The sequence below is a fragment of the Colossoma macropomum genome, unplaced genomic scaffold, assembly GCF_904425465.1.
Source record: "Colossoma macropomum unplaced genomic scaffold, Colossoma_macropomum, whole genome shotgun sequence".
Classification (NCBI taxonomy): domain Eukaryota; kingdom Metazoa; phylum Chordata; class Actinopteri; order Characiformes; family Serrasalmidae; genus Colossoma; species Colossoma macropomum.
The window spans coordinates 22,611,599-22,638,601 of record NW_023494795.1 but is presented as its reverse complement, the minus strand read 5'-3'; the positions used below and the strand labels follow the sequence as shown (position 1 = coordinate 22,638,601).

The following is a 27,003-nucleotide window of genomic DNA, read 5'->3' as shown; positions in this document are numbered from 1 at the left end:
AGTTTGATCCTTCTACACGTGGTGGCAAACTATTCAGTGTCATTAAATAGGAATGCGAATAAACAGACCAATCCCAGCAATCCGCTGTTTAAATGTAGCTTAATGGTGTTGAGATAAGGAACATGACCATTTCATTTCAACACTAATATATTTATAAACTAAAGAAATGTGAATCCACATTACACATAGTAAACTACAGAAAACTGTTGCTCTAATTGAATGAAACTGAAAAAGAGGAAAACAAAAAGGCATATTTAACTGCCAAAAAAGGTCACAAGCATATTAGACTAACAGATTCACTGAAAGTGTAGCCAAGAAATAGGCTTCAACACTGTGTTTGGCAAAGAATGAAAGTTGTTCCCAAAAAAGATTACCCTGATCCTAATAGGTTGGTAGGGTAGAACAACTGCAGGTCACCTTGTCCAGGTCAGGGACTAGAGCTTTCTGCATGAGTTACGAGCATATGGTAGAAAAAAAGTAGAAAAATAAATATAATTACTATAAGAAGACTGCAACTGCACATTTCACTACCACCATCATCATCACAGTAAAGAAAAATTCCACTGATTTTTCCTTTTTATGCATAAGCAAAGGGTTAAGTGTTTTTTGTCAAATGTTCCATTTTAGAGAAGCTTACTAAGTCAGAATTGTTCACAGCGTTAGTGATATGAAAAAGACATCTAATGAGTTTTGTGGGTCTAAAAGCTCCCTTCCATAAAGTTATGACATGACATGGTTATGAATATACTGTCTAATGCCTGAGACATTAAAAAGCCAGAAGACACGTGTTGGTTCACAGGTGGTTTTGGATAGTAGATAAAATAGCTTTATCTGAGAAGTAGACAATGTAATACCCAGTTCCTGTCACCATCACTGAGAAATCAGAGTTTGTAAATTTCTCTAGAAATGTAGCGTTTCTTTTCAAACTGCTCTGACTTTGACATACATCTACTCTGACATACATCTCTGAATGATGGTTATCTCACCCTTTAAATTATGCATAAATTTGAGAAATTGCTGGAATTCTCCTTTAATGTGTTTGTAACTGCCTTGTGATGAACAGTAATACAATGATGGCAAAGGCCTTTGGCACCTGTATAATAAAAGATTGCAGAAATACCCCCCCCAGATTTAAAGTCAACATGAATTGGTCTTCAGCATATTTTCCTTCTGTACCCTGATGTATTTCTGAAGGACCCATGGTCAGGGAAGGTCTTGTTTTGGCTCGATGATAGATGAGGGTGGTGACACGCTGATGCACGGTGATGTAATCAAAACTCAGAGAATTATGAAAAAAAAAGATGTTTGTCTTCTGAATAATGTGTAATAAATCACGACAGGGACCTGAATAAACAAGGTAAAACAGGACATTTTGATTCCAGGTTGACTTTAGCAAGTCATCAAATAACAACTTTGCTACCTCTGAAGATTATGTCTGACTAGCTACCATCAAATGGAAGACAGATTTTGAAAAGCACCAAGACATGGAACGAAAGTGAAACAAGTACTGGAAAATGAAGTGGATGCTACTTAAGTCATGAACACAGGTGTTTCCATAGCTTCTCAAAGTCAAAGAACATAAATAAGACCAGAAATTATTTTGCAGTGAGGTTGGACTTGTAAAAATCAAAAGGAATATTCAGGTCACTTGGTTTGCTAAGCGGAAAATACAAAAGCTCAGTTTGTGGCTTGTTTTTCTACAGCTTTTGATGAAATTTATGCAACAAATAAACAGAGACAGCAAGTTATTAATCAGCTTTCATAGCTGTACCCAAGTAAATATGAACTTGAGAAACAATGGAAGAAAAATACACGTCTCCAGACACCATTGGTTGGCCTCCTAGAACAAACTGTGCTAGTGTTCCACAAGTGACTCTTCTTCTTACTCCCATTCGGACCCTGAATGGCGCAAATCCCAGCCTCCTGATGTCATTTTTAGAGCCTGTTCTAATGTTCTTAGCAACTGCAGTGGCTGACAGTGTCAACCCATAGTAGCCAAATCAGCTGTGCTGTCTTGAAAGCAGGAGTGTAAAAGTGTTCTGCCAGAAGATTCCTTCAGAGCACAGGTTAAATCTCAACTGGAATTTCACAGCTGAAGGTAGAACTCTAAGTGGGCAAAGGGTCATCATCTCCACGGCCACACTTGCACTTGCAGCACAGGATGAACGGTGTGGCCAGGAGCAGGAACGGGGAAGCCACCAGCAGGAGCAGACCAAAGCCAGCGAAAATCCCCACTACCTGCCAACACACACAGAGGAGAGTAATATATTGTGATTGACATAATAAAAATTTTACTGGAGGAGGAAAGAATGGGCCTCATTCACCAATATCTTCCTAAGTTTTTTCTTAAATTTGTTCTTGAGAAAAGTCCTAAGAAAAATATCTACATCAGATTCATTACGTGTTCTTATATCGCAGAACTGGTCACACCTTTGTGCTCTTGAGTGTGTGTAGATTCTGTTCTTACCCAAGAACAAATTCCAAATTAGAAAACATAGGTGAATGCCAGGAAATGGTGTAAGATGGATTTAAGAAGAAGTTTCTTTTTAAGAATGATTGATGAACGAGGACCAATGTTCTTAATATTTGATGTATGTTAATGTAATAAAATGTTTCCATTTCTATTGGTTACACCATTATAAAATGTTCCTACAGTGTAAAGAGCAGCAAGTATGGAGCACCACCGGTGACATCCCCTTTTAATAAAAACTGAATAGGTCATGAGAACAAGTGAGTTAATTCAATTAAATTCTAATCAATTCAATTCAACATTTATTTTTATTGTGCTTTTACAAATGGGTGCTGTCACAAAGCAGCTTTACAGATGACCTTGCACTAATGACAGAACTGTGATGGCAGAAAAAAAAGTCACACACTGTGTTCAGATTCACTGAAATAGTAACGCTTGCGTTTATCCACAACTGAACTAACACAGGAACAAGAACTCAACCACACAAAGGTCTTCTTAATCACAGCACATACTGTGAAAGGATGATGAGAGTTAATTACATTATTCATGCGGATTGTTTTCGTGCTCATGTGAAAAGTCAGTTGATAACAGGGTATAAACGTTTATTAATATTAGCAGATTCTTCAAGCCCATGACAAGTGATGACTGTTTTGCCATCACGTTGGCCACTGATTCATCTCATCCTGGCATCTCTTCCCTGTGTCTTCAAAGTAAGGAGTTAAGACACAAGGGAAAGGATGCAAGGAAAGGAAATGCAAATGCACAATTTAGGACATAAGAAGCACCCAATTTAACTGATGTACCAGAACATCAAGCACCACAAGGGGGCAGTAAATGCTTGATAATCAGAGATAATCACACACTCCTTCGCTTCACTCCAACCTCTGGCTTGATTTGTCTTGGCAGTTAGTTCATAAGGTGTGTCACTAATTTTGGGTTTGACTCTCAACATGTGCAAAAGCAGGACTGGATCAAATGTAATGAATCTGATATAATTAAAATGTATAAGTTGAACTGAATAGTATGAGGTTCAGTCTATAGGTCAGCCTGACAGTGTTATTTTTACAGCACACTTTCGCAGTACAGACCATATACTAGTAAAAGCTTACTATTTACAAACAGCCCTGCAGGAGAAACCAGCACACACACGCCTGCATGCACGTATGCACGTACATACACACACACACACACACACACTCACCGGAATGCTTATTTTAGACGGTTAGGCGATGAGAGGAGGATTAAAGGGCTAAATCCTCTGTGTGAAAATTGTCCTGTCTTCCTCTGTGCTACTGATCCCTGGAGCTGAGCCTCTAACACCAAACGAACAACAGTTCTACTATTGAATAATATTATTCTGAAGTTTCTACAACCAAAGCACTGGCCAGGAAAGGAAAATAATGCATTGTCCTCTACATACCTGTCTCTACATACCTGTCTCTACATACCTGTCTATTTTACATATATGTGAACTATATATAGCTGTGTACTATACACATCTGTGAACAACCAGCAGCTTCTTTGTTTGATCTGTAACGTTTTTCTTTGTTGTATTCTATTTGATCCAATATCTGATCTTCACAAAATATCTAAAAATGAATAACTTGTTGCTGTACATACCTGTGACCTACACATTCTTTTATACTGTGTACACTGTACATACCTGTGTGCTGTACATTCTTGTGTACATATCTGTGTACTAGACATGTCTGTGTACTACATGTGAGTGTGCTCATATGTAGTACACAGACTACATACCTGTGTCCGATGCCAAATGACAGAGGCTCTGGAATGACCCAGTTTATTCCGACATGGTCCTTTGTCATAGTGGATCAATAAAAAGTCATCCTGGAAAAACGAATGAAGACTATTATTTCAGTAAAAATCATCCCCTACTGACTGCAGATACACTATTGTTTAAAAGCCTGGAATCAGTATTTTTAATAACATGAAATTAATCTGGTTGAAAATAAATGTATACAATGATCATAATATGATTTTAATTATTTTTAGGAAGCTGTAAAAAATAAATCATTTTAGATGCATCAACAATGATAAATGGAGCTGGAGATCATTTTAAAATGTCTGAGACTACATGACATGAGAATAAAGTTCTAATAAAACTGACATCCAGATTGCCTGAAATGTAAAAAATCTCTACATACAGGTGTACACTTCACTTTGTAGTTCTATAATTACAGATTGTGGGCCAGCTGTTTCTTTGCATAATTTTGAGCGTGGTGGATCATTCTCAGAACTATGGTTACATTGACGTGGTGGTGGTGTATTAGTGTGTGTAGCGCTGCTGGCGTTTTTAAAACACCTCATTGTCACTGCTAGACTGAGAATAGTCCACCAACCAAATATTCAGCAAACAGCATCCTGTGGGCAGTGTCCTGCAACCGCTGATGAAGGACTAGAGGATGACCAACACAAACGTGCAGCAACAGATGAGCTACTGTCTCTGGACACAGTGTTTAAAAACTACAGCAGCACTGATCTACTTGTATCAGCCCAACACACACCAACATGTCAACACCATGTCAGTGTCAGTGCAGTGTTGAGAATGATACACAACCAAATAATGCCTGCTCTGTGGTGGTCCTGTGGGACCATTAATGAACAGGGTAAAGGGGGTGTAACAAATAATGCATAGACATAGATGGACTACAATCTGTTATAGAACTACAGCTATAAGGTAGAACTGCAAAGTTCACCTATATGGTAAGTGGAGTGCAGATACAAAGCAGGAGTATCTAATAAGTGTCCAATGTGCATATTTTCATTAAGTGATAACACAAAGTTTATTGTTCAGTATGACTCACATCCAGTGACTCCAGGCAGTACCAGCAGAAGGCATGTTTACAGTTTTTACACATCATCTGGGCACAGCCCTCATCTCTCTCAATGTACACTTTACACTTTGGACAACGCTTTATAGGAGGCTCGTCCTCTTCACTCTTACAGACAGAACTAGAGAGAGAAAGAGAGAGAGAATTACACTGTAATACTGAGACAGAAAGGCCACTTTTTGAAAATGAGGCCGCTTTATTGCCTAAGAACAAAGCAAGTCATCATCTCGAATAAGACACAGTTGTCACGTCTCACACAACACTTCTAGATATGCGATACCAGCCAAAGCCGAAACCCAAACTGACCCCGTGTATTAGATGATATGTTACTATTGTCTCCATCTGTTTGTTTCTTGTCAGTATATTAGCCAAGTGCATCATATGATATACAAGAACGTAATACAGAAAATTGCTCCATATAACGCCCAAAGCAAAGAGATGAAAAGCGGAACCAAAGGCAGGAACCAAACACTGTGAACTTACGTGATAAGCTGTCATATAATTGGTCCACAGCCTGTTGATCAGTTGCTTCTCTATGTCATAGCTAATAGGCACAGCATTGCACATTTCTTAGTTCATAACCACATGCCATGGACAAAAGTACAAAAGGTCATCTCCTCATAAGGTCTCCTGTCCTTATGTGGCCACGTCTGCACGACTCTGGAGTAGAGCTTGTCAGTAATCAAATTCATTTTATTTTCACCTTGATTATTCAACATTGTCAATTTTGAAAACATTGCAAGGTTGATTGAAATAATTTAACTCAAATAAGCTACAACCTCTAAGCTATCAGCTATAAGCTATCAGTCCATTAAGCTTTTTTCAGAGTATATACTGTCTTCAACATCAACAGTAATGTAAGTAGAACAAAAGCAAAATGTCAGGAAAATTTAACACCTAAGAAGGGTGGTGGGCCTGTAATTTGAAGCTACTTTGGTTCTAAAGCCATTAAAGAACAGCCAGAGCCCTGCACACTGCCAAACATTGCTTGGCATTAGCATCATGAACAAGGCTAGAAATCCTGGGCCTGCTGATATACACTTAAATCTATCATCTGTAATCCATAATATGATCTATAATTTCTGTTATGTTCCAAGGCTGCTGTGTAGCTCTGCACCTTGTGACTCATTCAGGGCATTCCCCACCCTACAGTGGCCCCTGAATAACATGTAAAGAAGTCACTTACAAAAGCCATTAAAAGGCAAAAGGCACTAGGAGTCCAGGAAAGTCCAAGCAAACACATTCATGCCACAAGTACTATTTGTGCTATAAGACAATCATCTATTACTGGGGCATTTACAAATATGAAGCCAACTCATGCCACTTATTTACTATTTCACTTATTCAGCATTTTACTGTATGAATGCGACAACAATAATTATAGTGTTTCCTTTTTTCTTAATTATCATGTTAATTGTTATCAAGGTATTTTGATGAGTATACTCGGGAGTATTTACCTGTTCTCTCCAGGTAAGAAGGTGATGATGGGCAGACTGTCACGGCAGGCCCGTCCTGTGTGCCAGTCTCCCCGGCAGGCTGAGCAGAAGCGCAGGCTGCACAGAGGGCACTGTACCAGCTGCGGCACAGACACCTCTGCTTCCTTCAGCTGACACACAGCCTGGCATGAAGATGATGGGCACCAGGTCCGGCATGGGTCCAGCAACACCTCTGCAGGGCAGGAAGAGAGGAAATGTTGGCAACTTTCATGATGTAATGGATCCAACTGCACTGAATGACAAATACAGTGGCTGCATTTTGTTCAAAGACTTCTCTTTTTTTTGGAGGTTGAGCACCATTTTGTGTGTGTTTAACCAGCAAACGCTAACAACTCATTATAATCCAATGAGGCTTATATCCTCTCTATATACATCCCTGCTCTGGCATACTGCTCATGTCTACAGTCAAGAGTTTTCAGTAGGGCCCAGAACTGTATCCTATTACTCTTATTTATGCTTTTTTCGAGGTATCAAATAAAGATTCAGCCAGAGTTCAGACTAAACAACAGTGCTAAAATAATCAAGATTTCAAGCAGTGTTATGCACAGTGGAAGATCTATGGCTTTGGTATTCATTACCCTCCAGGAAAAATCTAGCAAAAGAGAACACTAAGACAGAGTGAATTACATGTGGCGTGTTTCAAATTGTTGAAGAGGGCTCTTGTTCTCTACTGCACTCTGGGGAACTGCAGAAGCTCTGATGCACACTGGGAAGCATTCTTTCAAACAAAGAAACATCTCTCTCTCAACAAAGTCAACAGTGACCTGTATTACTGTAGAATTTTATATTGCGATTATATGGATAGATATTTTTTTCGATTATATGGATAGATTTTTTTTTTCCACTTTTAATGTTGATAATTTTTGCTATTTTATATATAATAATCACTTACATAACAATGTGGATTTGAATGTTCCAAACTAGACAGCAAAAGGTACATTTAGATGTACCTGTATTCAATATATCACATATTTGGGCAACAATAACAAGGTATTCAGAGATAAATAATATACTATAATTATCTATTTATAGGATTATGTATCATCTGACTTGTCACACTGGAAATACAACGCATTATTAATATTAATTTTATTTTAACTTCTTATTCATTCATTCATTTTAGAATCATCTACAGCTCTTCATCACTATGGATGCATATAAAATTCTCAGGTTTTCTTTTATAATTTATTTGTAATTTTACAGCTCCCTATTAATTATTTGTAATTATATAAACATGCAGAGGACCATCACATTCAAATCATTTTATACATTTATCTGCTACCATACCACTTTTACACTTACCATTCGGCAGGTGCTCTTACCCAGAGCAACTCACAAATTAATCACGTTACATGAGGTAGGCAAGTGTAACGTTAGGAGTCTTGCCCAAAGACTATTATTGGTGTAGTTGGGTATGATGCATTGGATAGACACTACGATGGTGCAACATATCTAATACATATAACCAGCACATTAACAAGCTCTTCCTGAGTACAAGTGTGTTCAAATAAATAAATTTGGAAAGTACAAATCCATTAAAGTTTACTGAAGCAGATGCAACGGAGTAAACAGAATCAGCTACTACACACCTCTGAATAAATGCTACACTGTGTGGTTCTACTGTAAGTAACTGTAGAGACTGACGGGAGAAATCACCTCTCTCAAACTGCAGCCTCTTGTACCTCTGCATGACATCTTCTGCCACCATAGACTCAATCTGCAACAGAGAGAGAGAGACAAGAAACCTTCAGAGAAACCTTGGTAATAACGTGCCTTATTGTTGATTTATACATTTCTAAATAGCAAGGATTGATTAGCAATGTGTATTCAATTATAATATTTTTTCCATAAACCTCTGATGTTAATCAGACTCCATCCTATATAAAAGTATGAAGGCATAGGTTTAGGTTTACTGTACCTCACTCTCCTGTAACTGGCCCTGTTTTGGGCAGGCAGAGTCTGGACAGCTGATTCCTGTTTCCAGACCCTCTTTGATCAGCAGCTCTACGTACTGCTTTAGACACTGGAAGAGATTATTATTTCCATAAGTGAATGATGTTGAGACACCTGGTAACAGTGGATTTTTTATCAACTGAAGTTCATCATTTCAGTTGGATTAGGGTGCAAGACAGGACTCAGGGTCAGAATTTGAAAAGTTGTCAGTTCAAATCCCTGCAATAAAATGTACCCTATGTAATTTTGTTGTTGTTTCTTTTGCTACATTTGAAAATATCAATTTCCCTTGTTTTTTCAGACTTACTATCTTGGAGAAACAAGGTTTCGTTATGAAAGTGACAGTATATTTTTGTGCTTAAGCCAAGGCTTCTGTTAAGACTATCATGCTACAAGCTACACACACAACGCTGAAAACAGTAGTGCTTTAGCACAGCTCCTCACCAGGCTGCAGAAGATGCACTGGCACTGGGAGATGATGGCCATTTTGTCCAGGGGGAACTCTCCAAGGCAGAGCTTGCAATGTTGCAGAGGTGCCAGGTCACTGTCTGGGCTCTGAGTGCATTGAGAGCTGGTCATTGTGTCTGGATCTGAAGAGCTGAAGCACAAAGAGACAGGAAGCACTGATGTTCTATTCATGCAGACTGCACTCTCAAGGCTAACAGGAAAATCACTAATTAAATAATGAATGATAAGCACCTCTTGACTATTCCATGCGATTATGCAACATGAAATATGGAATCTCCTCAGCACTCAGTTCCACAAGAACAATGGCTTCTGGACACAGTATGGCTTTACTGTGGACCTTAATCAAACTAATCTGGATGGTTATGGGCAGAATAGCTAATTGGTTATGGGCATAGGTGCCAACTTGAGGGGGGTGGGGTGGAAAATTGGGTCACTGCCTGACAAATAAAGGTTTGATACTTTGATCGTAGTAGAAAGTGAAAATTAATCATCTTATTATTGCATATTGACCCTAATATTAAACAGAGAACACGTGGGCATGTACAGTAAGAGAAGCGTGAAAAGAGCATGGCATTTGCTGATAGCCATGTGCTGACCATTTTAAACAAGAAAGAGGGCATAGGTCACAGTCACTGCATGACCTTTAATAATAATAATAATAATAATATTTTTCATTTATATAGCACTTTTCATGTGAGCAGCTCAACATGCTTTACAGACAGGTGACAAAGTTGAACAGTAATACAAGAAATCATAAGTAATCATTTAGAAATGTATAAGAAACTGACATATCAAATTAAATAGTCTATTCATAGTCTAATTAGTCCCGCCAGATTCATAATCAACCAAAAATATCTTTACACGTCTCATAATAACAAACAATGTTGTGTTTTGCCCCGTTGCTTCGGCAAAGCAGCTCTCACTACCAGTCAGCCCCCCTCCCCTCCCTTGTTTTACACGTGTATGCTCACACACACTAGACTGTCTCATTACCTGCCTGCATCCGAGACACAATGCATTCTGGGGACACAATATCGTACAATTTGAGATAAGTAACGTTAACTTTACAGTTTTGGACGAGTTATCCACTCGTCCAAATACTTATCATTGTCAATCTGAGACAGCAAACAGATAATGTCAACACAGAAGTTACTATTGATAATTAATTTTAATCTAACTTTAGCTTAGTTAAGGAAAATTAACGTCAGTGTGTCCGACTCTTGTCTCCTCGCTTTAAAACAGTGTGCTATTGAATTTGCAGAGCTTTAGCATGTCGAAAATGTTAACATCAATGCTGCTAACACATCTGGTAATGTATTTTCATCCTTCAACATACCAATGCCTGGTCTAACCAGAGCTACTGTGATATTTCTGTGAGTTCTGAGATGTGATTCTTTGTTAAAGTTTTTGCCGCAGCCAGTGCAAGATTGTCATGCACATGCTCTGACAACCTATAGCTATTTTCAGCATCTTCAGCAGGGTGTTTATGATCAAGCTCTTTCTTCATAGACGTAACATCTTAATTTTGCTCTCAAACTGATGCATTTACCTTTAAAATATACAAAATATTCCCCAGACACCCCCTTGCAACAAAAAATCCACATCCTAACCATTCCACACTTTTTTGGATTATCAGCTATTTATTTATTTTTTATTTATTTATTTTGTTTTGTACAACCTTTTACAACAACAACAACAACAACAAAAAAACTAATCTAAGCTTCATTTGCATTTTAGTGACTCTGGGATATTTTAAATAAAGTGCAGCTTTAAGGAAGGGGAAGGTCCAGGAAAATTATGTGAAAAACAGGAGCTCAAAATATTATTAAAAGATATGGAAGAATTCAGACTCTCAACAACCATGCCAGACCTGGTGGACTACCAAACCTGTCAACATCAGATAAACAGTGCTTTAAGCTTGAGAGGTAGCAGAAAATCAAGCTCCACTCTTGCTTCAGATCTGTAAAAATCCACAGGTGTTTCTGTTCATCCTTCCACTGTGAGAAGACAACTCAACACTATGAGTCTGAAAGGATGTGTAGCTGTCAAGAAGCTGTTACTGAGAAAAGGAAACAGACAAAAAAGAAGAAAATCTGCCAATCAAAGAAACTGATGGTGTTCTTAGAACAATGGACTGACCACCCCAGAGTTCAGAGCTCAACAACTTTTAATGTGTCTGGGATTTGGGAGAAACAGAAAATGCAACCAATTTCTGAGACTGAACTTAGAAACTTTAGAGGTAAAACACATTTCAGATTTGAAAAACTGACAACATCAATGTGTAATGTATGTGTAAATGCAAAGTCAACTAAACATACTTTTGCATATTAATATCTAAGAAAGTGGAATTCAGTTTCAGGACAATTGTACCTCGCAGTATGAGTAGTGTAAAAATTAGGGATGGATCCAGAAGGATTTAATCCCAATTTCTACATGTTTAAGTATTGACTTCGGCAGATATGTACATGGAAATTCTCGGTATCGGCTCACAATTCCTATAGTGGTGCATCCCTAGTAAAACCCATGGGGATGCATCAATCTGAAGATAGAGATTCTGACAGAATTGATTATAATGACATTCAGTTATGTATGTCCTTAATTTCTTTTGGCCAAAATAAATTTCTCAGGTGATTTTCAAATGAAAAAATCCAAAAAGCTTGGTGTATTGTTTTTAGTGTTTTATTTTATTGTGTATTGAGCACATTTTTAAAAGAAAACTGTAATAAAAAAATCATTTAAGACATTTGAGATTTCATGATGCATCTAAAGAGTCAGAACCGAACTGAATTATTATGAGGTCAGAAGTTTACACATCTACTCATTATTTACCCAAATAGGAAAAAAGAATGTTTTTAACTTTAATATACATTAATGTACACAACATTCTATTTGAAGATATTTACATATTCTTCTTTTTATGAAGAATTGTTCACACAATGTACAAGTCAGCCCGCATTTTGAAAAGGTGTAAATAAGCCAAATCACAAAATTGAGCCTTCATATGACAACAACAACATGCTGACTGTAGAAGCTGGCCTGCAATAATCTTCTACTATGTTTGCCAAGGCTGCAGGAGCATTGTGTAGGACTAACGCTGGTGACACTCAGGTTGGGAATCAATGGGAATAAAGCTGATACAGGTGGACAACATAAGAAGCGCAGACAGCTTTCATTTAAACCCACCAAGTAAACATGAGTGAAATTACATAACTCATATCAAAGGCTTACATGAGATCTATTTATAATCTATCTAGGTTAATGCCCAATTAGACAGATCTCCATTCAGCCCAGTGTGTCGCTCATCTGTTTATGAGTGACTGTGCTTAATCTGAAAATCTACACATCAAAACAATTTTGTTTATTGTCTTTTGGCAGTATTTGTGTTGATGTAATATTCTATGTTCATGTGGAAATTATGCACATATTTGAATCATGAAAGCATAATGTATCACTTTTTCGGTGCCAGTAAAAAGAGGTCTACGGTTTATGGTAAACACAAAAAGAACCAAACAGTGGTCACCAGCCCTGCTCCTGGACATCTGCCTTTCTGCAGGTTTCAGGGTTAGTGACCACTGCCAGAGAAGAAGCTTAATTTGGCTTAAATAATTTTGGCTTAAATGATGGTTAAGATGTTAACAAAGTCATTCAGAGAAGTTTGATGTGAAAAGCTCCATGCTAGAGAAACTTAATCAGAATCTTTCACAGTGGTAGTGATAGGAACCAGGAGTCTGAGAGGTTTAATGCCTCTAAAAGCTACATCACAGAAAGCTGCTACACAAAAACCTTACAAATCCACTGCCTAAAGCCTCAAACATTGTTTTACAATAGTTCTGAGACAAGATTTTGAACTAAAACATATTTTATTAAAGTCTTTATAACAGACAGGTACATGCAGGCTGTTATAAGACAAAATCTACAACTATTTTACCACCATCAACGTTACATATGAAAAACTCAGAAGACACGTGTAGGTTTGCAGGTCATTTTGGAAGTAAATAAAATGGCTCTATTTGCATTGTAGACATCATGATCCCTGGTTCATACCCACTGTAAAGAAAGCAGAGTCAGTAAGTTTTGTTACAATTTACCATTTCACATCAAACCTCTGAATGGCTTTGTGTACATCTCAACCATTAAACTATGCAGACATTTGGCAAAACTGGTGGAATTCCCCTGGAGAAGCTTTTAATCAGTTGATGCAGGAGCTGTTATTACATATCAGCAGTCAACATGCGAAACAAAGCAGCAGCGAAATAGGCACCAAATAGGCTAACGACAAAGTTAACACTTCTTGGCCTTGCCTTGATGTAAGAAACCTGATTACTCAATTTCCTCAATGAAGGTGGACATTCTTTGTTTTACACTCTAACAAAATGTCAAAGTTTAAGCTTTCTATCATTTCACCTGAATATTTCATTATAGTACAAGCATCTTAAATTATGTGGAGTTCTTGTTCTGCACATTTTGGGTGTGTGTGGCACTTTTCAAATCAGCATGTCTCTACTGGACTGTGAGGGAAACAATGCCCTGAATGCTCCATTATCAAGATTCTCCAAATCACTGAGCCGAATCTGGCAATCAAGTGAACACTGAAATGAATGCTATCAAATAGCCGCCCTTTTAATACTGATGTTATCACACTGGTGCATTCAAAGGAGAAGGAGCTTTTCAAAGAAAATCATCGTTCTTATTGCTTCTGCACTCTAGGGGGATTTTTTCTCCCTCATCATCTTGGTTCACTTAGAGTTCAAAGTCTTGCGCACAGTAATAAAAGCCCTTCACTTCTTGAACTCTTGCATAACCCATATCTCAGCAGCATTCGCTGACAAGATAAGACCACAGATTGAAAAGTTGAGGAGAGGCGAGTTAGTTCCTTGATCTTATATGGTTTAAAGCACATTTAGCCCATTACAGGGACTCTGGATGTGGCCAAAAAAAACCTGACAAACACACTAATGTCAACAGCAGCCTATTAACCCTTGATATTTCTTAGTATCTCACCATTCTATTCTACACGGACGGCACAAAACAAGTTATTATTCAGTTATATGAGCAAGGAATGGAAGCCTGGACAAGCCATATTGGCCATTCCACTGGAAGAATGAAAACTGACTTGCAGAGTATGAATTAATATTATACATTAAAATACATTTCTCCCTGTAGCTCTTTTACCAGATTAACTAGGACACTTTTGGCTCTCTGTGTATGAAATGTTGTGTGACTGTGTTGAGCCGCTAGCAAGCAATGAGGGGTGAAAGGGAAGGAATGAAAACAATTTACATCTCTCCACAAAGGCGGCTGTGCCAAGATAAAATGTACTGCACAACTGCAGCTTTTTTAAATAAAAAAAAATCCAATTGGGTTGGGCGATGTGGCAAAATATTATATGACAAAGTTTCAAAACATTTTCATGATACATGTTATGCATCACAATATTTGATTTGCTATTGACCTAAGCCTGAAAAGGAAAGACTACGTAAAGGGCACATATCCTATAATTTTATGACATTTGTGTTGGTTTATGTACTAAAACGGTCATAATTCATTGTTGCATGCACATTTTCCAACCTCTCTTTATCCCTCAGAATTAAACAGGCTGTTTTAATTACTGTTTTTTGCCACAGGAGTTCTTACTTTTTCTAGATAAGCCTGAAGTCAAGTCTGTCCTATATGAAAAGAGCTGAGGGACATTCCTATTGGACAATCCTCAGCTTTGGGCTTAAGTTAACTCAGAAATCCTGCAATCCTGCTTTGTGAAATACTCCCCAGGCTAAAATACTTGATAAAACTAACATTAATGGATGGGGCTGAAATGTTCTAGGCAGAGATATGCGAGTGGTTGGTTTTTGTGGATCACAAAAATGATGAATGGACTGTTACATTTTGAAGCAGGCTTTACATACTATATCAAACTCTCATTTAAAAAGGTTAGGAAAATTCAGTTTCGAATGACATGGGAACTTTAAATATCCCTTAATATGCTCTTCAAAAATTCAAAAAATTCCTTACTTCATGATATGGCTTTCATAAGCTTTCATATCTGGCATTAGCGATTAAGACAGCATTAGGACAGTGACTCAGTTCAGCAGATAGCTGGGGTGATTCTGGACTGACAGAAAGCATCACATCCATTAAATCACCTGCCTTTAACCAGGTGCCAACAAAGCCATCGGCTCACAGAGAAAGAAAGAAGACTGGAAATAACTCGGACAGAATGAGTCATTGTGTGATCTGGCCAGCAGGTGAAACTTTCTCTTCAGTTAACTGAAGATAAGGAACTGAGGTGGCCAGATTTTCTCTAAGGTTTGCTTTTGTAATCCTGAACCCTGGAAATTAACATCATAACTGAAGTTGCTTTTTGTATCATTAAAAAGTGCCAGTGACAAAACAAGTGCTCCAGAGATCAGGCCATAAATAAAGACTCATGCACTTCTAGTCCAAAAGCAGTGGACAGAACTGCTGCCTGTTTTGTACAGGCAGCACAGGCATATGCCCAGAACCCAGTTCATGTACAGGAAATGAGCTCCACCTAAGGAAACAGCTCCACTTCCTGTTGCTGGTCAGCTGGTCAAAACTTTGCCACTGCTCCTGTCCTGCCCCTCCTTCAGTACTGTTCCTGTCCTACCCTGAAAGAACATGGAGGAGTCAAGGAGATGATAGTAGCAGGAGGTCCTGTGTGCAGTGAAGTTATGTTATCAGCTGGACTGTTTTTATGACACATCTTGCCAGCAATCCATTCTGTGAAGTTGCCAATGGCCCCTTAAACTCACTTAAATCCTCTGCCTGAGGAGTTACAGTGCAAGTATGTACACAATATTCACAGAGAAATGCATCAGCGTGTAAAATCTGAGCTTTTGAGATCTACAATGCCATTTACAAAAAAAGTTGGAACGCTGTGCAAAATGTTAATAAAAACAGAATGCAAATATTTACTAATCATTTAAAGCCTATATTCTATTGAAAATGGTATAAAAAGAGCATCCCAGAGAATAAAGAATAAGAAAAAATTCTCAATGTAAAACATTTATGGACTCATCATCTATGGTACATAATATTATTAAAAGATTTACAGAATCTGGAGGAATCTCTGTATGCAAAGAACAAAGCTGAAAACCAGTATTGAATGGCCACGATCTTTAGGCCCATAGGCAGCACTGCCTTAAAAACAGACAAGATTCTGTAGTGTAAATCACTGCATGGGCTCAGGAACAGTTCCAAAAACCACTGTCTATCATCACAGTTTGTCCACAAATTTAAGTTAAAATCCTACCATGAAAGGAAGAAACCATATATAAAAAGGTTCCACAAACACCACGGCCTTCTCTGGGCCTGAGCTTGTTTAAGATGGACTGAGGGGAAGTGGAAAAGTGTACTGTGGTCTGAAGAATCAAAATTTTAAATTCTTTACAAAAATTGTGGATGCTGCATCCTCAGGGCTAAATTATGAGAAGGACCATCCAGCTTGCTATCAGTGCACAGTGCAAAAACCAGCATCTGTGATGGTATGGAGGAACATTAATGCACATCTGTGAAGGCACCATTAATGCTAAACAATATATACAGGCTTTGGAGCAACATATGCTGCTGTCCAGACGATGTCTTTTTCAGGGAAGGCCTTGCTTAATTCAGCAACACAATGCCAAACCACATTCTGCACATATGAGAACGGTATGCCTCTGAAGTAAAAGACTCCAGGTGCTAAACTGGTCTGCCTACAGTCCAGATGTGTCACTCACTGAAAACATTTGGCATAGAGATGCACTGATATTATTTTATGTCAGACCGAGTATGAGAACATATTTTGTAGTACTCACCGATACCCAGTCCGATACCATAACAATTTACTGTTAAATCATTAAAATCTAGCTGATTTTAGATGAAGTGCATAAGCTACCTATTGTACATTACTTATCTTGGCTCAAGTAGTGCTGCAGTGGAGAAGAGCAGGTTTTGTTCAGTAAGTATATTTCATAGTTTTGATGCTCATAGTGTCTCTTTCAACAGCAGTCTCTGTATGACAGTGACAGCAGGAGTCACATCCGAGGCTAATGCATCAGAGGAGCTCACTTGTAGAGTTTTATGTCTGAAGTATTTCATTTAGCTGGTTAAGCTGTAGCTGCAAATCCTCTAAAGCCAGACAAACCCTGTGTGATTTTAGAAATCCTGTTCTTTGGTGACTCACACTGTACAAATGTATAGACTACAGTGTATAGACAAAGCCTATGTTTTATATACTCACACTGTATGAAAAAGCTCTGTCCATGCTACGTAAAGCGCAGCCTCTACAGACAGCTCTGTCCATGAGCAATTTCAAATAAAGCTGTTTCATTCAAAATAACACACTGCACGCCGAGTAACGTACTGAGCAAAAACAAACTGAGCAGTGCTGCTAACATTGAGCACTGTAGCTAAAAGCCAGGTGTGGATGTACTAGGAAGGACATTACAGTCTCTCTACAGCATATTTTACAAAGACTTTTAAAAAAAATTACGATTATATCTTACAGTTCTACATAGTCAAACAGTAAAGTCGGATTAGACAGCCTCTGGTTGGCTAGCCTGCGTTCCACCCATATTGTGGAAGCGGTTGTGATTATGTGTGTTTAAAATGAGCTAAAATCGCACAGTGTATCCCTGATGCCAATTTGCCATGGTGGAATGTCTAAAGTGACCAGCAACTTTGTATTCAACTGCCATTTAGTCAATAACACTTCTCTGTGTGAGCAGAGCCTCCATCACTGCATTTGTTCATTAGCGTGGCAGTGTACACTCAGCTTGCGTCACACTGAATCAGCGGGTATCGCAATGTTGGTATCCGTGAATTTTTATGTGGACGAGTAAATGAGCACGGTATCAGCCTGATACCCTATACTAGTTATTGGTATCGATGCACCCCCTAATTTGTCACATTATGAAATGAAATATATGAACCCATACTGTTCAGTGTCTGAAATGCATATTAAGCAAAAATGGGAAAATATTACCCTTTCAAAACTACAGCAATTGATCTTCTCAGTTCCCAAACACTTACAGAGTGTTGTTAAAAGATGCAACACAGTGGTAAACATGCCAGTGTCCCAACTTTTTTGAAACCTGTTACTGACATCAAATTTAAATGGGCATATATTTCTCAGTTTCAAAATTTGATATATTGTCTTTGTACTCTTTTCAATTAAATATGAGGTTTTAATCATTTGCACATCATTGCCTTCTGTTTTCATTTACATTTTGCATAGCATCCCAGCCTTTTTGGAAACAGGGTTGTACCATGTTTTCTTTCACTATATAAAAGATGCATGAAGACTGTTGGCTGCACTGTGTTTTTTACAAGGTGTGTGGCTTATTTTCCATTTAATGTATTTTCTTGTTAAAAAGAAGTTTGTGACACAAAGCTGAATAGAAATACATTAATTCTTGGCTTTGTTAAATCACATTCTTTACACATCAAATAAACACAGCAAAAGAACTGAGAAGTCATGTTATTAATGGAGAAGAGCAGATTAAACAGCAGCAACAGTCATGTTTTTGCATCTGCCTTAAAGGGTAAAATTAGCTAATTTGCTTATCTACAGTGGTTCAATTAGAGATTACAAGCATGACGTAACTCAATGACAATGTGAATTAAAAAACAAATGCATTTCAGCTCACAAATCCTTCACCATCTCATCTGCCATGTTGATCAGACGGCTGTAAACAAACCCCTCCACTCTGATTGATCTCAAGACATTGTGGGTAAAAGGCTACTGCTCAGTCCGTATTGTTGCAGTCCTCTCTAAAGGCCGCAGAAAGAGAGCACACAGATGAATGCTTGTGAGCACCAAAATGGACACACTAGCCAAACTAGCACCACTGCACTGGCATCAGAAGAGGCCAAATAGCACTAAAAAGGGTTCTTCTATTGTTACAGGCTTGACATGGTAACAATAGAAGAACCATTTTTGGTTCTATAAAGAACAAATGTTTTAAAAAGTTACATATAGAACCATATACAAAACATTCTCCACTAATCTGATGAACCATTTTACCATACAAAGAACCATTTAGGCGTAAACTCACGGTTCTACACAAAGGTGCTAAAGAATGCTTGAATCTTTTTTCAGAGCGTACATATTATATAAATGGAAACATTAGTTACTCTGTATGTTTTTAAAACAGATTCCATTTGTCTTACAAAGAAGACATGAGAGTGACATACTGGACTCTGAAAGATCTGCAACATCTACAATGGCCTTCATGTAAATACAATATGATCTGATGAGCACTTAATAGAGTGCATGAATGGCAGCTAGGGCTGAACAATTTAGGTAAAATATCTAAACGCAATTTTTCCTACCAAAATTTGCTATTTATATTGCGATTATTTTTTGCATACATAAGGTCCAGGCCAAGAGGATCGGTGTCTAGTTGCTTCGGACTGGCCCAACCCATTTACGGGCAATTTGCAAGCTCTGTATTATCAGGATCAATTTCCCTACTTAAAACTTGTTAAGACAATGCTGTTGACAATGTAGGCTATAATCAAAATTGCAGCTCCTGCGATTTAAAAACTGCACTTCTTCAAACTGTGATTTCGATATAAAAATGATTCATCTTTCAGCCCTAAAGGCACCATCCTAAGAATCTGTAGCCGTCACAATCTACTCACCCTATATGCCTGAAAAGGGGCAGATAAATAAATCAAGTTGGGCAGCTTGTTTAGATGTATGTCAACTACAGGGAGAACATTCTCTGCAAATACAAAGGTTTAGAAGTTGTGAGCTGAATGAAAACATTTTAATCCACTGCTCTGAAATAAGGCTGTTTTTCCACTTTTGTCTGGACGGCTAATCTGCCTACTGAAGTCACAGACTTCTCTAGATTAGCCTACTTTTGCACCAAACATGTTTGTGCCAATCCAGGTTCATTATTCTTTTTAATTCCATTCTATTATAATGTACTGCTAACACTCTGTTCTTAACAGTGTTAGGACTTAGTCAGGCAATTTTTTAATTTTTAGTTTGCAAAGCCATCCTTTACATTATGTAAACATTTCATGATGAATGGACATAGAAATGTCCCAAAATTGCTTAAGATAAAATCTTTAAGTTAAAGTTGTAAGTTCTTTAAAAGTAAAGAACATTTTTTGCCTTTTCCTGTAAAGTTGCTATTCTTGAGATACTTGTTTTTCTTTTGGATAGTACCAAAATATTAAACAGTGGATGTTACTGTATCTGAGATATAGGTTTTCTTACAACAGCAACAACACGCCTCCAAAATATACTACCATCAAAAGTTTGGACATTATTTCCTCATTCAACGATTTTCCCTCATTTCTGCTATTATTTTACATTTCAGAATAAAAGAAAAGGCATCAAAACCATAAAAAAAACACATCTGGAATTATGCAGAGACCAAAAACATTAAACAAATCAAAACTTCTATTCACCTATTTTAGTTTCTTTACCTTGTCTTGATGCAACTTTCCACACTGTTGATATTCCCTCAAGCAGTTTCAAGAAGATCCACCTGATCCAACAGGACTAAGGAAGATATATATATCATCAACATGCATTTAAATATAAGCCTTTAAATCAAAATTCAGTTAGATGTAACCCAATGTTTGAATGGTAGTGTAAATTCTCAGAGGACAGAGTTTATTCTCCCTTCACTGATCAGCTAGTTCTGTACTGAATAAAACCCATCTGCTCAGCACCACATCATTTTTTTTCAGTGTGCTGAGAAGGCAATAAAACTTTGATGCTACAGGAAAAAAAAATCCCACAATGTGTGTATGTTTGTTTTTGTAGCTTTTCAGGACACAAGATCAAAACAAGACTAACCTGATGACTTTGTGGAAAGCTTTTTAATGTTTATTTTTTCTGTTTTCTTATTACATACAGATACATACCTGAAGTACATACTGGACATGTTTTAATTACATACAGATGTACATATTACATGCATGTAATATAATGCCAGATATGTAAGTAACATATATATGATCCTATGTCCTGACAAGCTATAAAAACCAACCTGTGTGTGTGAGCGTGCATGTGTGTGTAGAAGAAAGACTGGAGGCTGGCAGGCACAGTGTGTTCCGAATGCAAGAAGCTCCAGTGCTTCTCATGAAAGGCACATTGAGGCCAGTCCAGCTGCATTACAGTGACTCTAATGCTGCCTTGTGTGGCCCTGGCTTGGCAGCAGGCTCTGGGACAGCACCAGGCCGTCTGCACTCGGACCACCACGTTACTGTCCCACTGAGTGGATGTCACAACTTTGCCTTTATGAAGACTGAAAATAATCAGTTTAAATAAACATGTCACTCAATCCAAATAGAGATATATTTAATATGAAGCCAGGCTAGTCTTGTCTGCCAGTGAACCACAAAAGACAGCCAAGAGAAGCATGAACTGTCTGAGACAAACTCAGCCCATCTGAAGCCCACTAGAACAGCAGGTTCCACTCCTTAAAGACCAATAGACAGTTTTTAGGTTAGGTTGTTTTAATCCAGCTGTAAGCATATTTGAGGTACTTAAGTAACCAGCATTCAAGCAATGATCACTTATTCCAGATACATTCTAAAAGATAAAACTGACACAGAAGAACCACTTTTGGTCCCCCGAAGAACCTTTCAGTGGATGGTCCATAACTAGTTTTCTAAATCAGATACGCAACAAGTGAAGTACTTCCACAGAACCTTCATACAATGTTAAGGTTCTACACCAATTAAAGGCTTTTTCTTAGAACCGTACATCCACACCGAGAACCATTTACCTTAACCGTTTAAGACTGTAAACTCTTAGTACAAAAGGATTCTATCTATCACCAAAAGTGGTTTGATGACTTTTAACAACAACAACGGAACACTTTTTGGTGCTATACAGAACCTTTTTTAAAAAGTTCTTCAAAGGATCCATCACAGAGGGGAACCATTAAAACACATAACAAACCATATAAACATTCAAATAGTTATTTGGGTTGTTTCATTTCTATACATAACCATTGCTTTTACTGAAGAAACCATGAAGAACCACTTTTTAAGGCTGTATGTTCGGAGCTGGAGTGGGACAAACATCTGCACTGATTTGGGATCCTCCAGAACTGGATTAGAGCCTTCTACACCATAAAGAGGTCTAAAACTGGCCAGTAAAAACCATTCCTCCATCAACAGCAGTCCTTTAGGTTTAATATAATAAACCATTAGGACTGACAAGTCTTATACACAATCCACAGCTGCAGGCTCTTGGGACTCTGGCTAAACTTAAATACGAGCTCATTTCCATTCGTACTTAGGTAATGAAAGACTGAAATAAAGTGAATAATCATATGGTGGCAATGCATACATTTCAGCATAGCTTTATTCTCAGGAGAACATAACATAAACTGGAAAACTGACAAGCAGAAATACCAGAAAACTGCAGTATGGTTGAGATAATCAGAGCTACCTGTTGTACCATTAATCATAATGGACGACTCGTTCAAAAGCTATGAAGACGAGTTTCAGCAGCTCTTCTTCTTTACTTCATGAAGATTTCTGATAATATTTACTTCTCTTACTTAATGTGTGAAGGTTTAAAGTAAACCAGCTCCCAACACTGTACAACACCCATCTCAGCAGCCTACTCCTGCCTTACCTCAGGCTGAAGAGGCTGAAGATCCTGGTTGTCAGTCAGTCTGCTGAATGGACAGTGAGAGCCAGTTCCGAATCACGCTGTCCTCACTAAAGTCCGCGTTCGTCGTTCACAAAGTATGATATGACAGAGCTGGCGATGGGAGAACGCGGGCATAGTCACTGACTCTAGCTGGAAACAGAAGACACTGGAATCGCCGAGTAGCGCTTATCAAAATCAGCTGCTCGGTGTGGCTCTTTGGAGCAGCGCCATTTAACTGAGTGCGCCTGCTGTGGCGGGTAACAGCACAGCTCAGGTCCCATTGTGGCCGGCAGAGGTCGCTTTAACAACCCAGCTTTCTTGAAGACGCTGTTCTGAGCGCTATAGGGTTAAAGCGACCCCTGCTGTCCAGCCTGGGAAATTGGCTGTGCTGTTCTGACATGTTAAAGCGACCTCTGCTGTCCAGCGTTGGAAAGCAGGCTTGTCTGGCTTAAACTTGGGCAGAAACGTTATAAAGGAGGACACCGGTTACTGGTTAAAATATGAATGGAAAAGCCCGTAACGATCAACATGGCATGTGTTTAAATAATAAGTCCAGCCCTTCAGTAAAAAGAGCCAATCAGCTTTCTGGTTAAGCCGTTAGCGGGAAAAATCACCTCCTTGAGATCTGCGCATGCGTAGTAGCCAAAACAACCCGAGAAAACTCATTGTTATGCGTTATTTGAGCACAACGGTCCAAACTATTAATGAGGGTTTGTCAGTTTTTACCAGTGATTTGAAATATGTTTTGAAGCGGTAATTTGACCTTCAATTTAAAGTTTTTTTAGGCCTCCCCCATTTCAAAGTGATGGGAGCCTGAGTTTCCTATAAAGACTTGACGTGGTCAAGATAGAAAACCAGCTGTGTACTTCTGTGTCGCTTCTATTCTGTACTAATGAATTGTATTTCAGGTTTGTAACATTTACAGATAACATATAGCATATGTGCATATCAAAAAATACTCTATTACATACATTCAGTCTACAAATATGCATATCTTTCAATATATCGACATATATGCATATCGCAGCTTTCCAAAAACAAACAAAACAAACAAACAAATAAAAACATCTCTATTTCTTTTTTATTTTTAGTTTTCAGCATAATTTAATTTCAGCAGATGCCCTTTATGTTGTGTGAAAATTTCATGATGAATGGACCAATAGAAATGCTCCAAAAGTGCACGGAATTTAAAATCGTTTTACATTAACTTAAGAGTTAATGTAAAAGTTAAGAATGTTTTGCCCTCTTCTGTAAAGTCAACATTTTGGAGATACTTGTTTTTCTTTGGAGAGCGATGATATGGATATTTAAATAACAAATAAATTAAATAAATATATTTAGCACATACATTTTAAAATATCACATATATTGCACATATTTTTTTATATGAGCAAATGTATTTGCATATTTTTTTCTTCCATATGGGTATGAAGTTGGCCTGAATTTTTCCTTTTCAGTTAGAAACAGTGTAAATGTAAATGATAGAAAGGGAGAAAGCTGGTGGAAGGGGAGAAGGTATGTTTCAAATAGAGCTAAAAATGTATTTAATAACATTTCACTGTATTAAATTGCTAAAATACTTTAAAAATACATTTTAAAGGAAAATAAGAATTTAATATGTGATACATTTTACAGTTTATTTTCTTATTGGGTAAGGGGGTGCAGTGTAGCGTCCTTTTGGGCCACACATTGAGCAGCCCTGGTTTAGAGGGTGTACTGTTTAATCTTCTTAGGGCTGATAACACAGTGGATATTCAAAACAGACCAGAGATGAGGTTCATCCTACAAGATGGAAGAGCAGTCTCTTTCAGTCCAATCACTGACACTTGATGAAACATTCACCGGTGCACCTGGTATAGGCCTACCAGCACACTCTCACCTTTTCAAATGGCTTTAGTAAACAGCCTCCCATTAGAAGTGGCAAAGTGTCCAACTTATTTCTAATCTGTCATTCCTCTGTAGCTGCCGGCTACTCAGGGTCCATTATGTAGATATTGGTGGTGGACTTGTTGTGGGTGCAGTTTATGCTGCAGTGCACAGATGAACATATAACATTAAATCTAAAACGATGAGATTTTGGATTTATTTCATTTATACAGTTGTAAACCATTCTACCAAATTAGTTCAAACTGCGGTCTCACAGTAAAAAAGTTTTTAAAGTAAAAAATTAAGGTAGATATTATAGATATTACAAAGACACATTTATTTATTTATATACATATATAAAATAAAAGCTAAATATACACAAAATCACAATTTACTTTCTATTGGGAGGTGCATGTTTTTCCAAATTTTTTTGTTGATTTCAAATATCTTTTTGATTTTTTTTTATAGTGAAGTTCAACGATTTAGATGAAGTTCAAAGATTCTGCTCAAAATCAACTAATATTGGCACTTCCAAACAATCCCAGCTGAAACTTTTTTTTAATTGACCGTCTTTTCCGAGATAACTATACTGAGAATGTAATGCATTGAATTAAGTGGCACGACCGCTGGCCCTTCTGGTTTTCTCCAGGTTTCCAGTCCACAGAAACTGTGGCGTCCACCAGATGTCAGTATGATCCACACAATGTGCTTTTAAAATGGTAGAAGAGTGGGCCCATCTATGAAAGACGCCATTCATGCTGCCTTGAAAATGTAATCTTGGCTTGCCCCATCTAGCTCAGGAGCAGACATGTTGCAGAACATGCCGGGGCAAGTTGTGACATGTTGCCTTCATGCATATCTGTCATTCTATCCAGTAAGATAGATCAGAAAAAGTAGTAGTGGCTGCATTATGATGTAGTTGAAAAGCTTGGACAGTTCAGTGAAATATATCATATTCACACAATCGCTGATTTGATGTTCTTTTCTATTATCTTGTGTTTTTTGGACTTGTGGCAGAGACAGGGCTCCAAAGTGCTCTTATCAAATACGCAAAAGTGCAGATTAGCTGGTCTTTAGGTAACATGTGCCCAAAATGTTCTTTGAACATAACGTACAGGACAGATAAAACAAATCTACTGTAGCCTGATGAAGTGCATAAACAGCAGAAAGTGTTCAGTTGCTTATGGTGGAGCAAGCTTAAGTTTGAGAACTGTGATGACTATTTAGTCATAAAATTGCCTAAAATGGTAAACAAAAAATATGTATATATTTTGAATACTGTTCAGCTGAGGCGTTTGTACTATGCTTCATTCTGACAATATCTACAATTGTTTCACACCTCCATTTCATTTATTCTCTTCACCTATTTGAAAATCTATCTACATCTGCCAGACTCATCTAACACTTCATACTACACTCTCTGTCCTCCTTTGGTCTTTCCCCCCTCACCCACAAATCCCTGCATGTTCAATATCACATTACCCCCTGCCTATTGGCCCTCCCCCTGCTGCAAATAGCCTTTCCTGAAGGCCCCAGAAGAGCTTCAGCTGAGGAACAATCAGACTTGGGTGAGGCTTGCTGTGCTGCTTGTACAAACTGCATATATTCTCTAGGTTAAAATACAGAAGAGCGAGGCCACTGAGGTATTTTCTTACGTTTTGGAGCTGTCATTCATGTGCCAACAGTATAACTGGCCCTGGGCAAAGGCTCAGTTTCCATTCCACAACAGGGAGCCAATCACAATGCATAGTCACATGTACTTGTGTACTCTTAAGAACAAAAGTATCAAAAAGAGTTGGAGTGATGCCATAACAGAACTATTTTGTTTCCCCAAAGAAATTTTCAGTGGATGGTTCCTTTAAGAATTATTTTTGTAAATAAGATGTAAAGAACCTGCAAAGAATGTGGGTAATGTGAAGATAGTAAATTTTTATTCATTTTTTCTAAAATAATTTTCTCCTAAAACTGTTCAAGCCAAAAACCATGAGCTTTATTTTTAACCCAATATATGGTCAGGGATGGCCGGCAGGTCCAAATTTTAATACATGTTTTCATTTCTTAAAAACAACTCTTGGAGCAATGCCATAGAACAAGTACTTTGGTACTTTCTAAAATGTTTGTGTTTTTGGTGTAATGCAGATTTGAGTACATCTGAGTCAGGTAGCCAGCATTGAAGTAATGACTAGTTGGACCAGGTACATTCAAAAGTGCCAAAAACATTTTTTGTGGAGCAATGCCATAGAAGAACCATTTTGGGTTCCCAAAAGA

The 27,003-nt window shown here is 37.9% G+C and overlaps 1 protein-coding gene across 3 annotated transcripts; it reads right to left on the bottom strand.

Moving 5' to 3' along the window:
• Window positions 1-1,119: 1,119 nt before the first annotated feature.
• Window positions 1,120-23,118, bottom strand: rnf144ab (ring finger protein 144ab). 3 transcript variants are annotated; one of them, XM_036581878.1, is made up of 9 exons: window positions 22,852-23,118; window positions 20,682-20,757; window positions 9,216-9,369; window positions 8,737-8,841; window positions 8,475-8,535; window positions 6,780-6,990; window positions 5,296-5,443; window positions 4,229-4,318; window positions 1,120-2,238 (listed from the first exon to the last, which is right to left on the bottom strand). In XM_036581878.1, the coding sequence occupies exons 3-9, from the start codon at window positions 9,348-9,350 to the stop codon at window positions 2,107-2,109; spliced, it is 882 nt and encodes a 293-aa protein (XP_036437771.1). In that variant the 5' UTR covers window positions 9,351-9,369; window positions 20,682-20,757; window positions 22,852-23,118; the 3' UTR covers window positions 1,120-2,106. The 3 variants fall into 3 exon arrangements, with proteins under 3 accessions (XP_036437771.1, XP_036437769.1, XP_036437772.1); XM_036581876.1 differs by lacking the exon at window positions 20,682-20,757; XM_036581879.1 differs by lacking the exons at window positions 1,120-2,238; window positions 20,682-20,757 and adding an exon at window positions 2,585-3,783.
• Window positions 23,119-27,003: the final 3,885 nt, after the last annotated feature.

Coding starts and splice junctions, on each gene's coding strand:
- rnf144ab (XM_036581878.1), bottom strand. CDS start 9,350: ATGACCAGCTCTCAATGCACTCAGAGCCCAGACAGTGACCTGGCACCT. Junction 6,991..8,474: donor GAGGCTGCAGTTTGAGAGAG/GTGATTTCTCCC, acceptor CCTGCCCTGCAG/AGGTGTTGCTGGACCCATGC. Junction 5,444..6,779: donor TTCTTACCTGGAGAGAACAG/GTAAATACTCCC, acceptor TTCTCTCTCTAG/TTCTGTCTGTAAGAGTGAAG.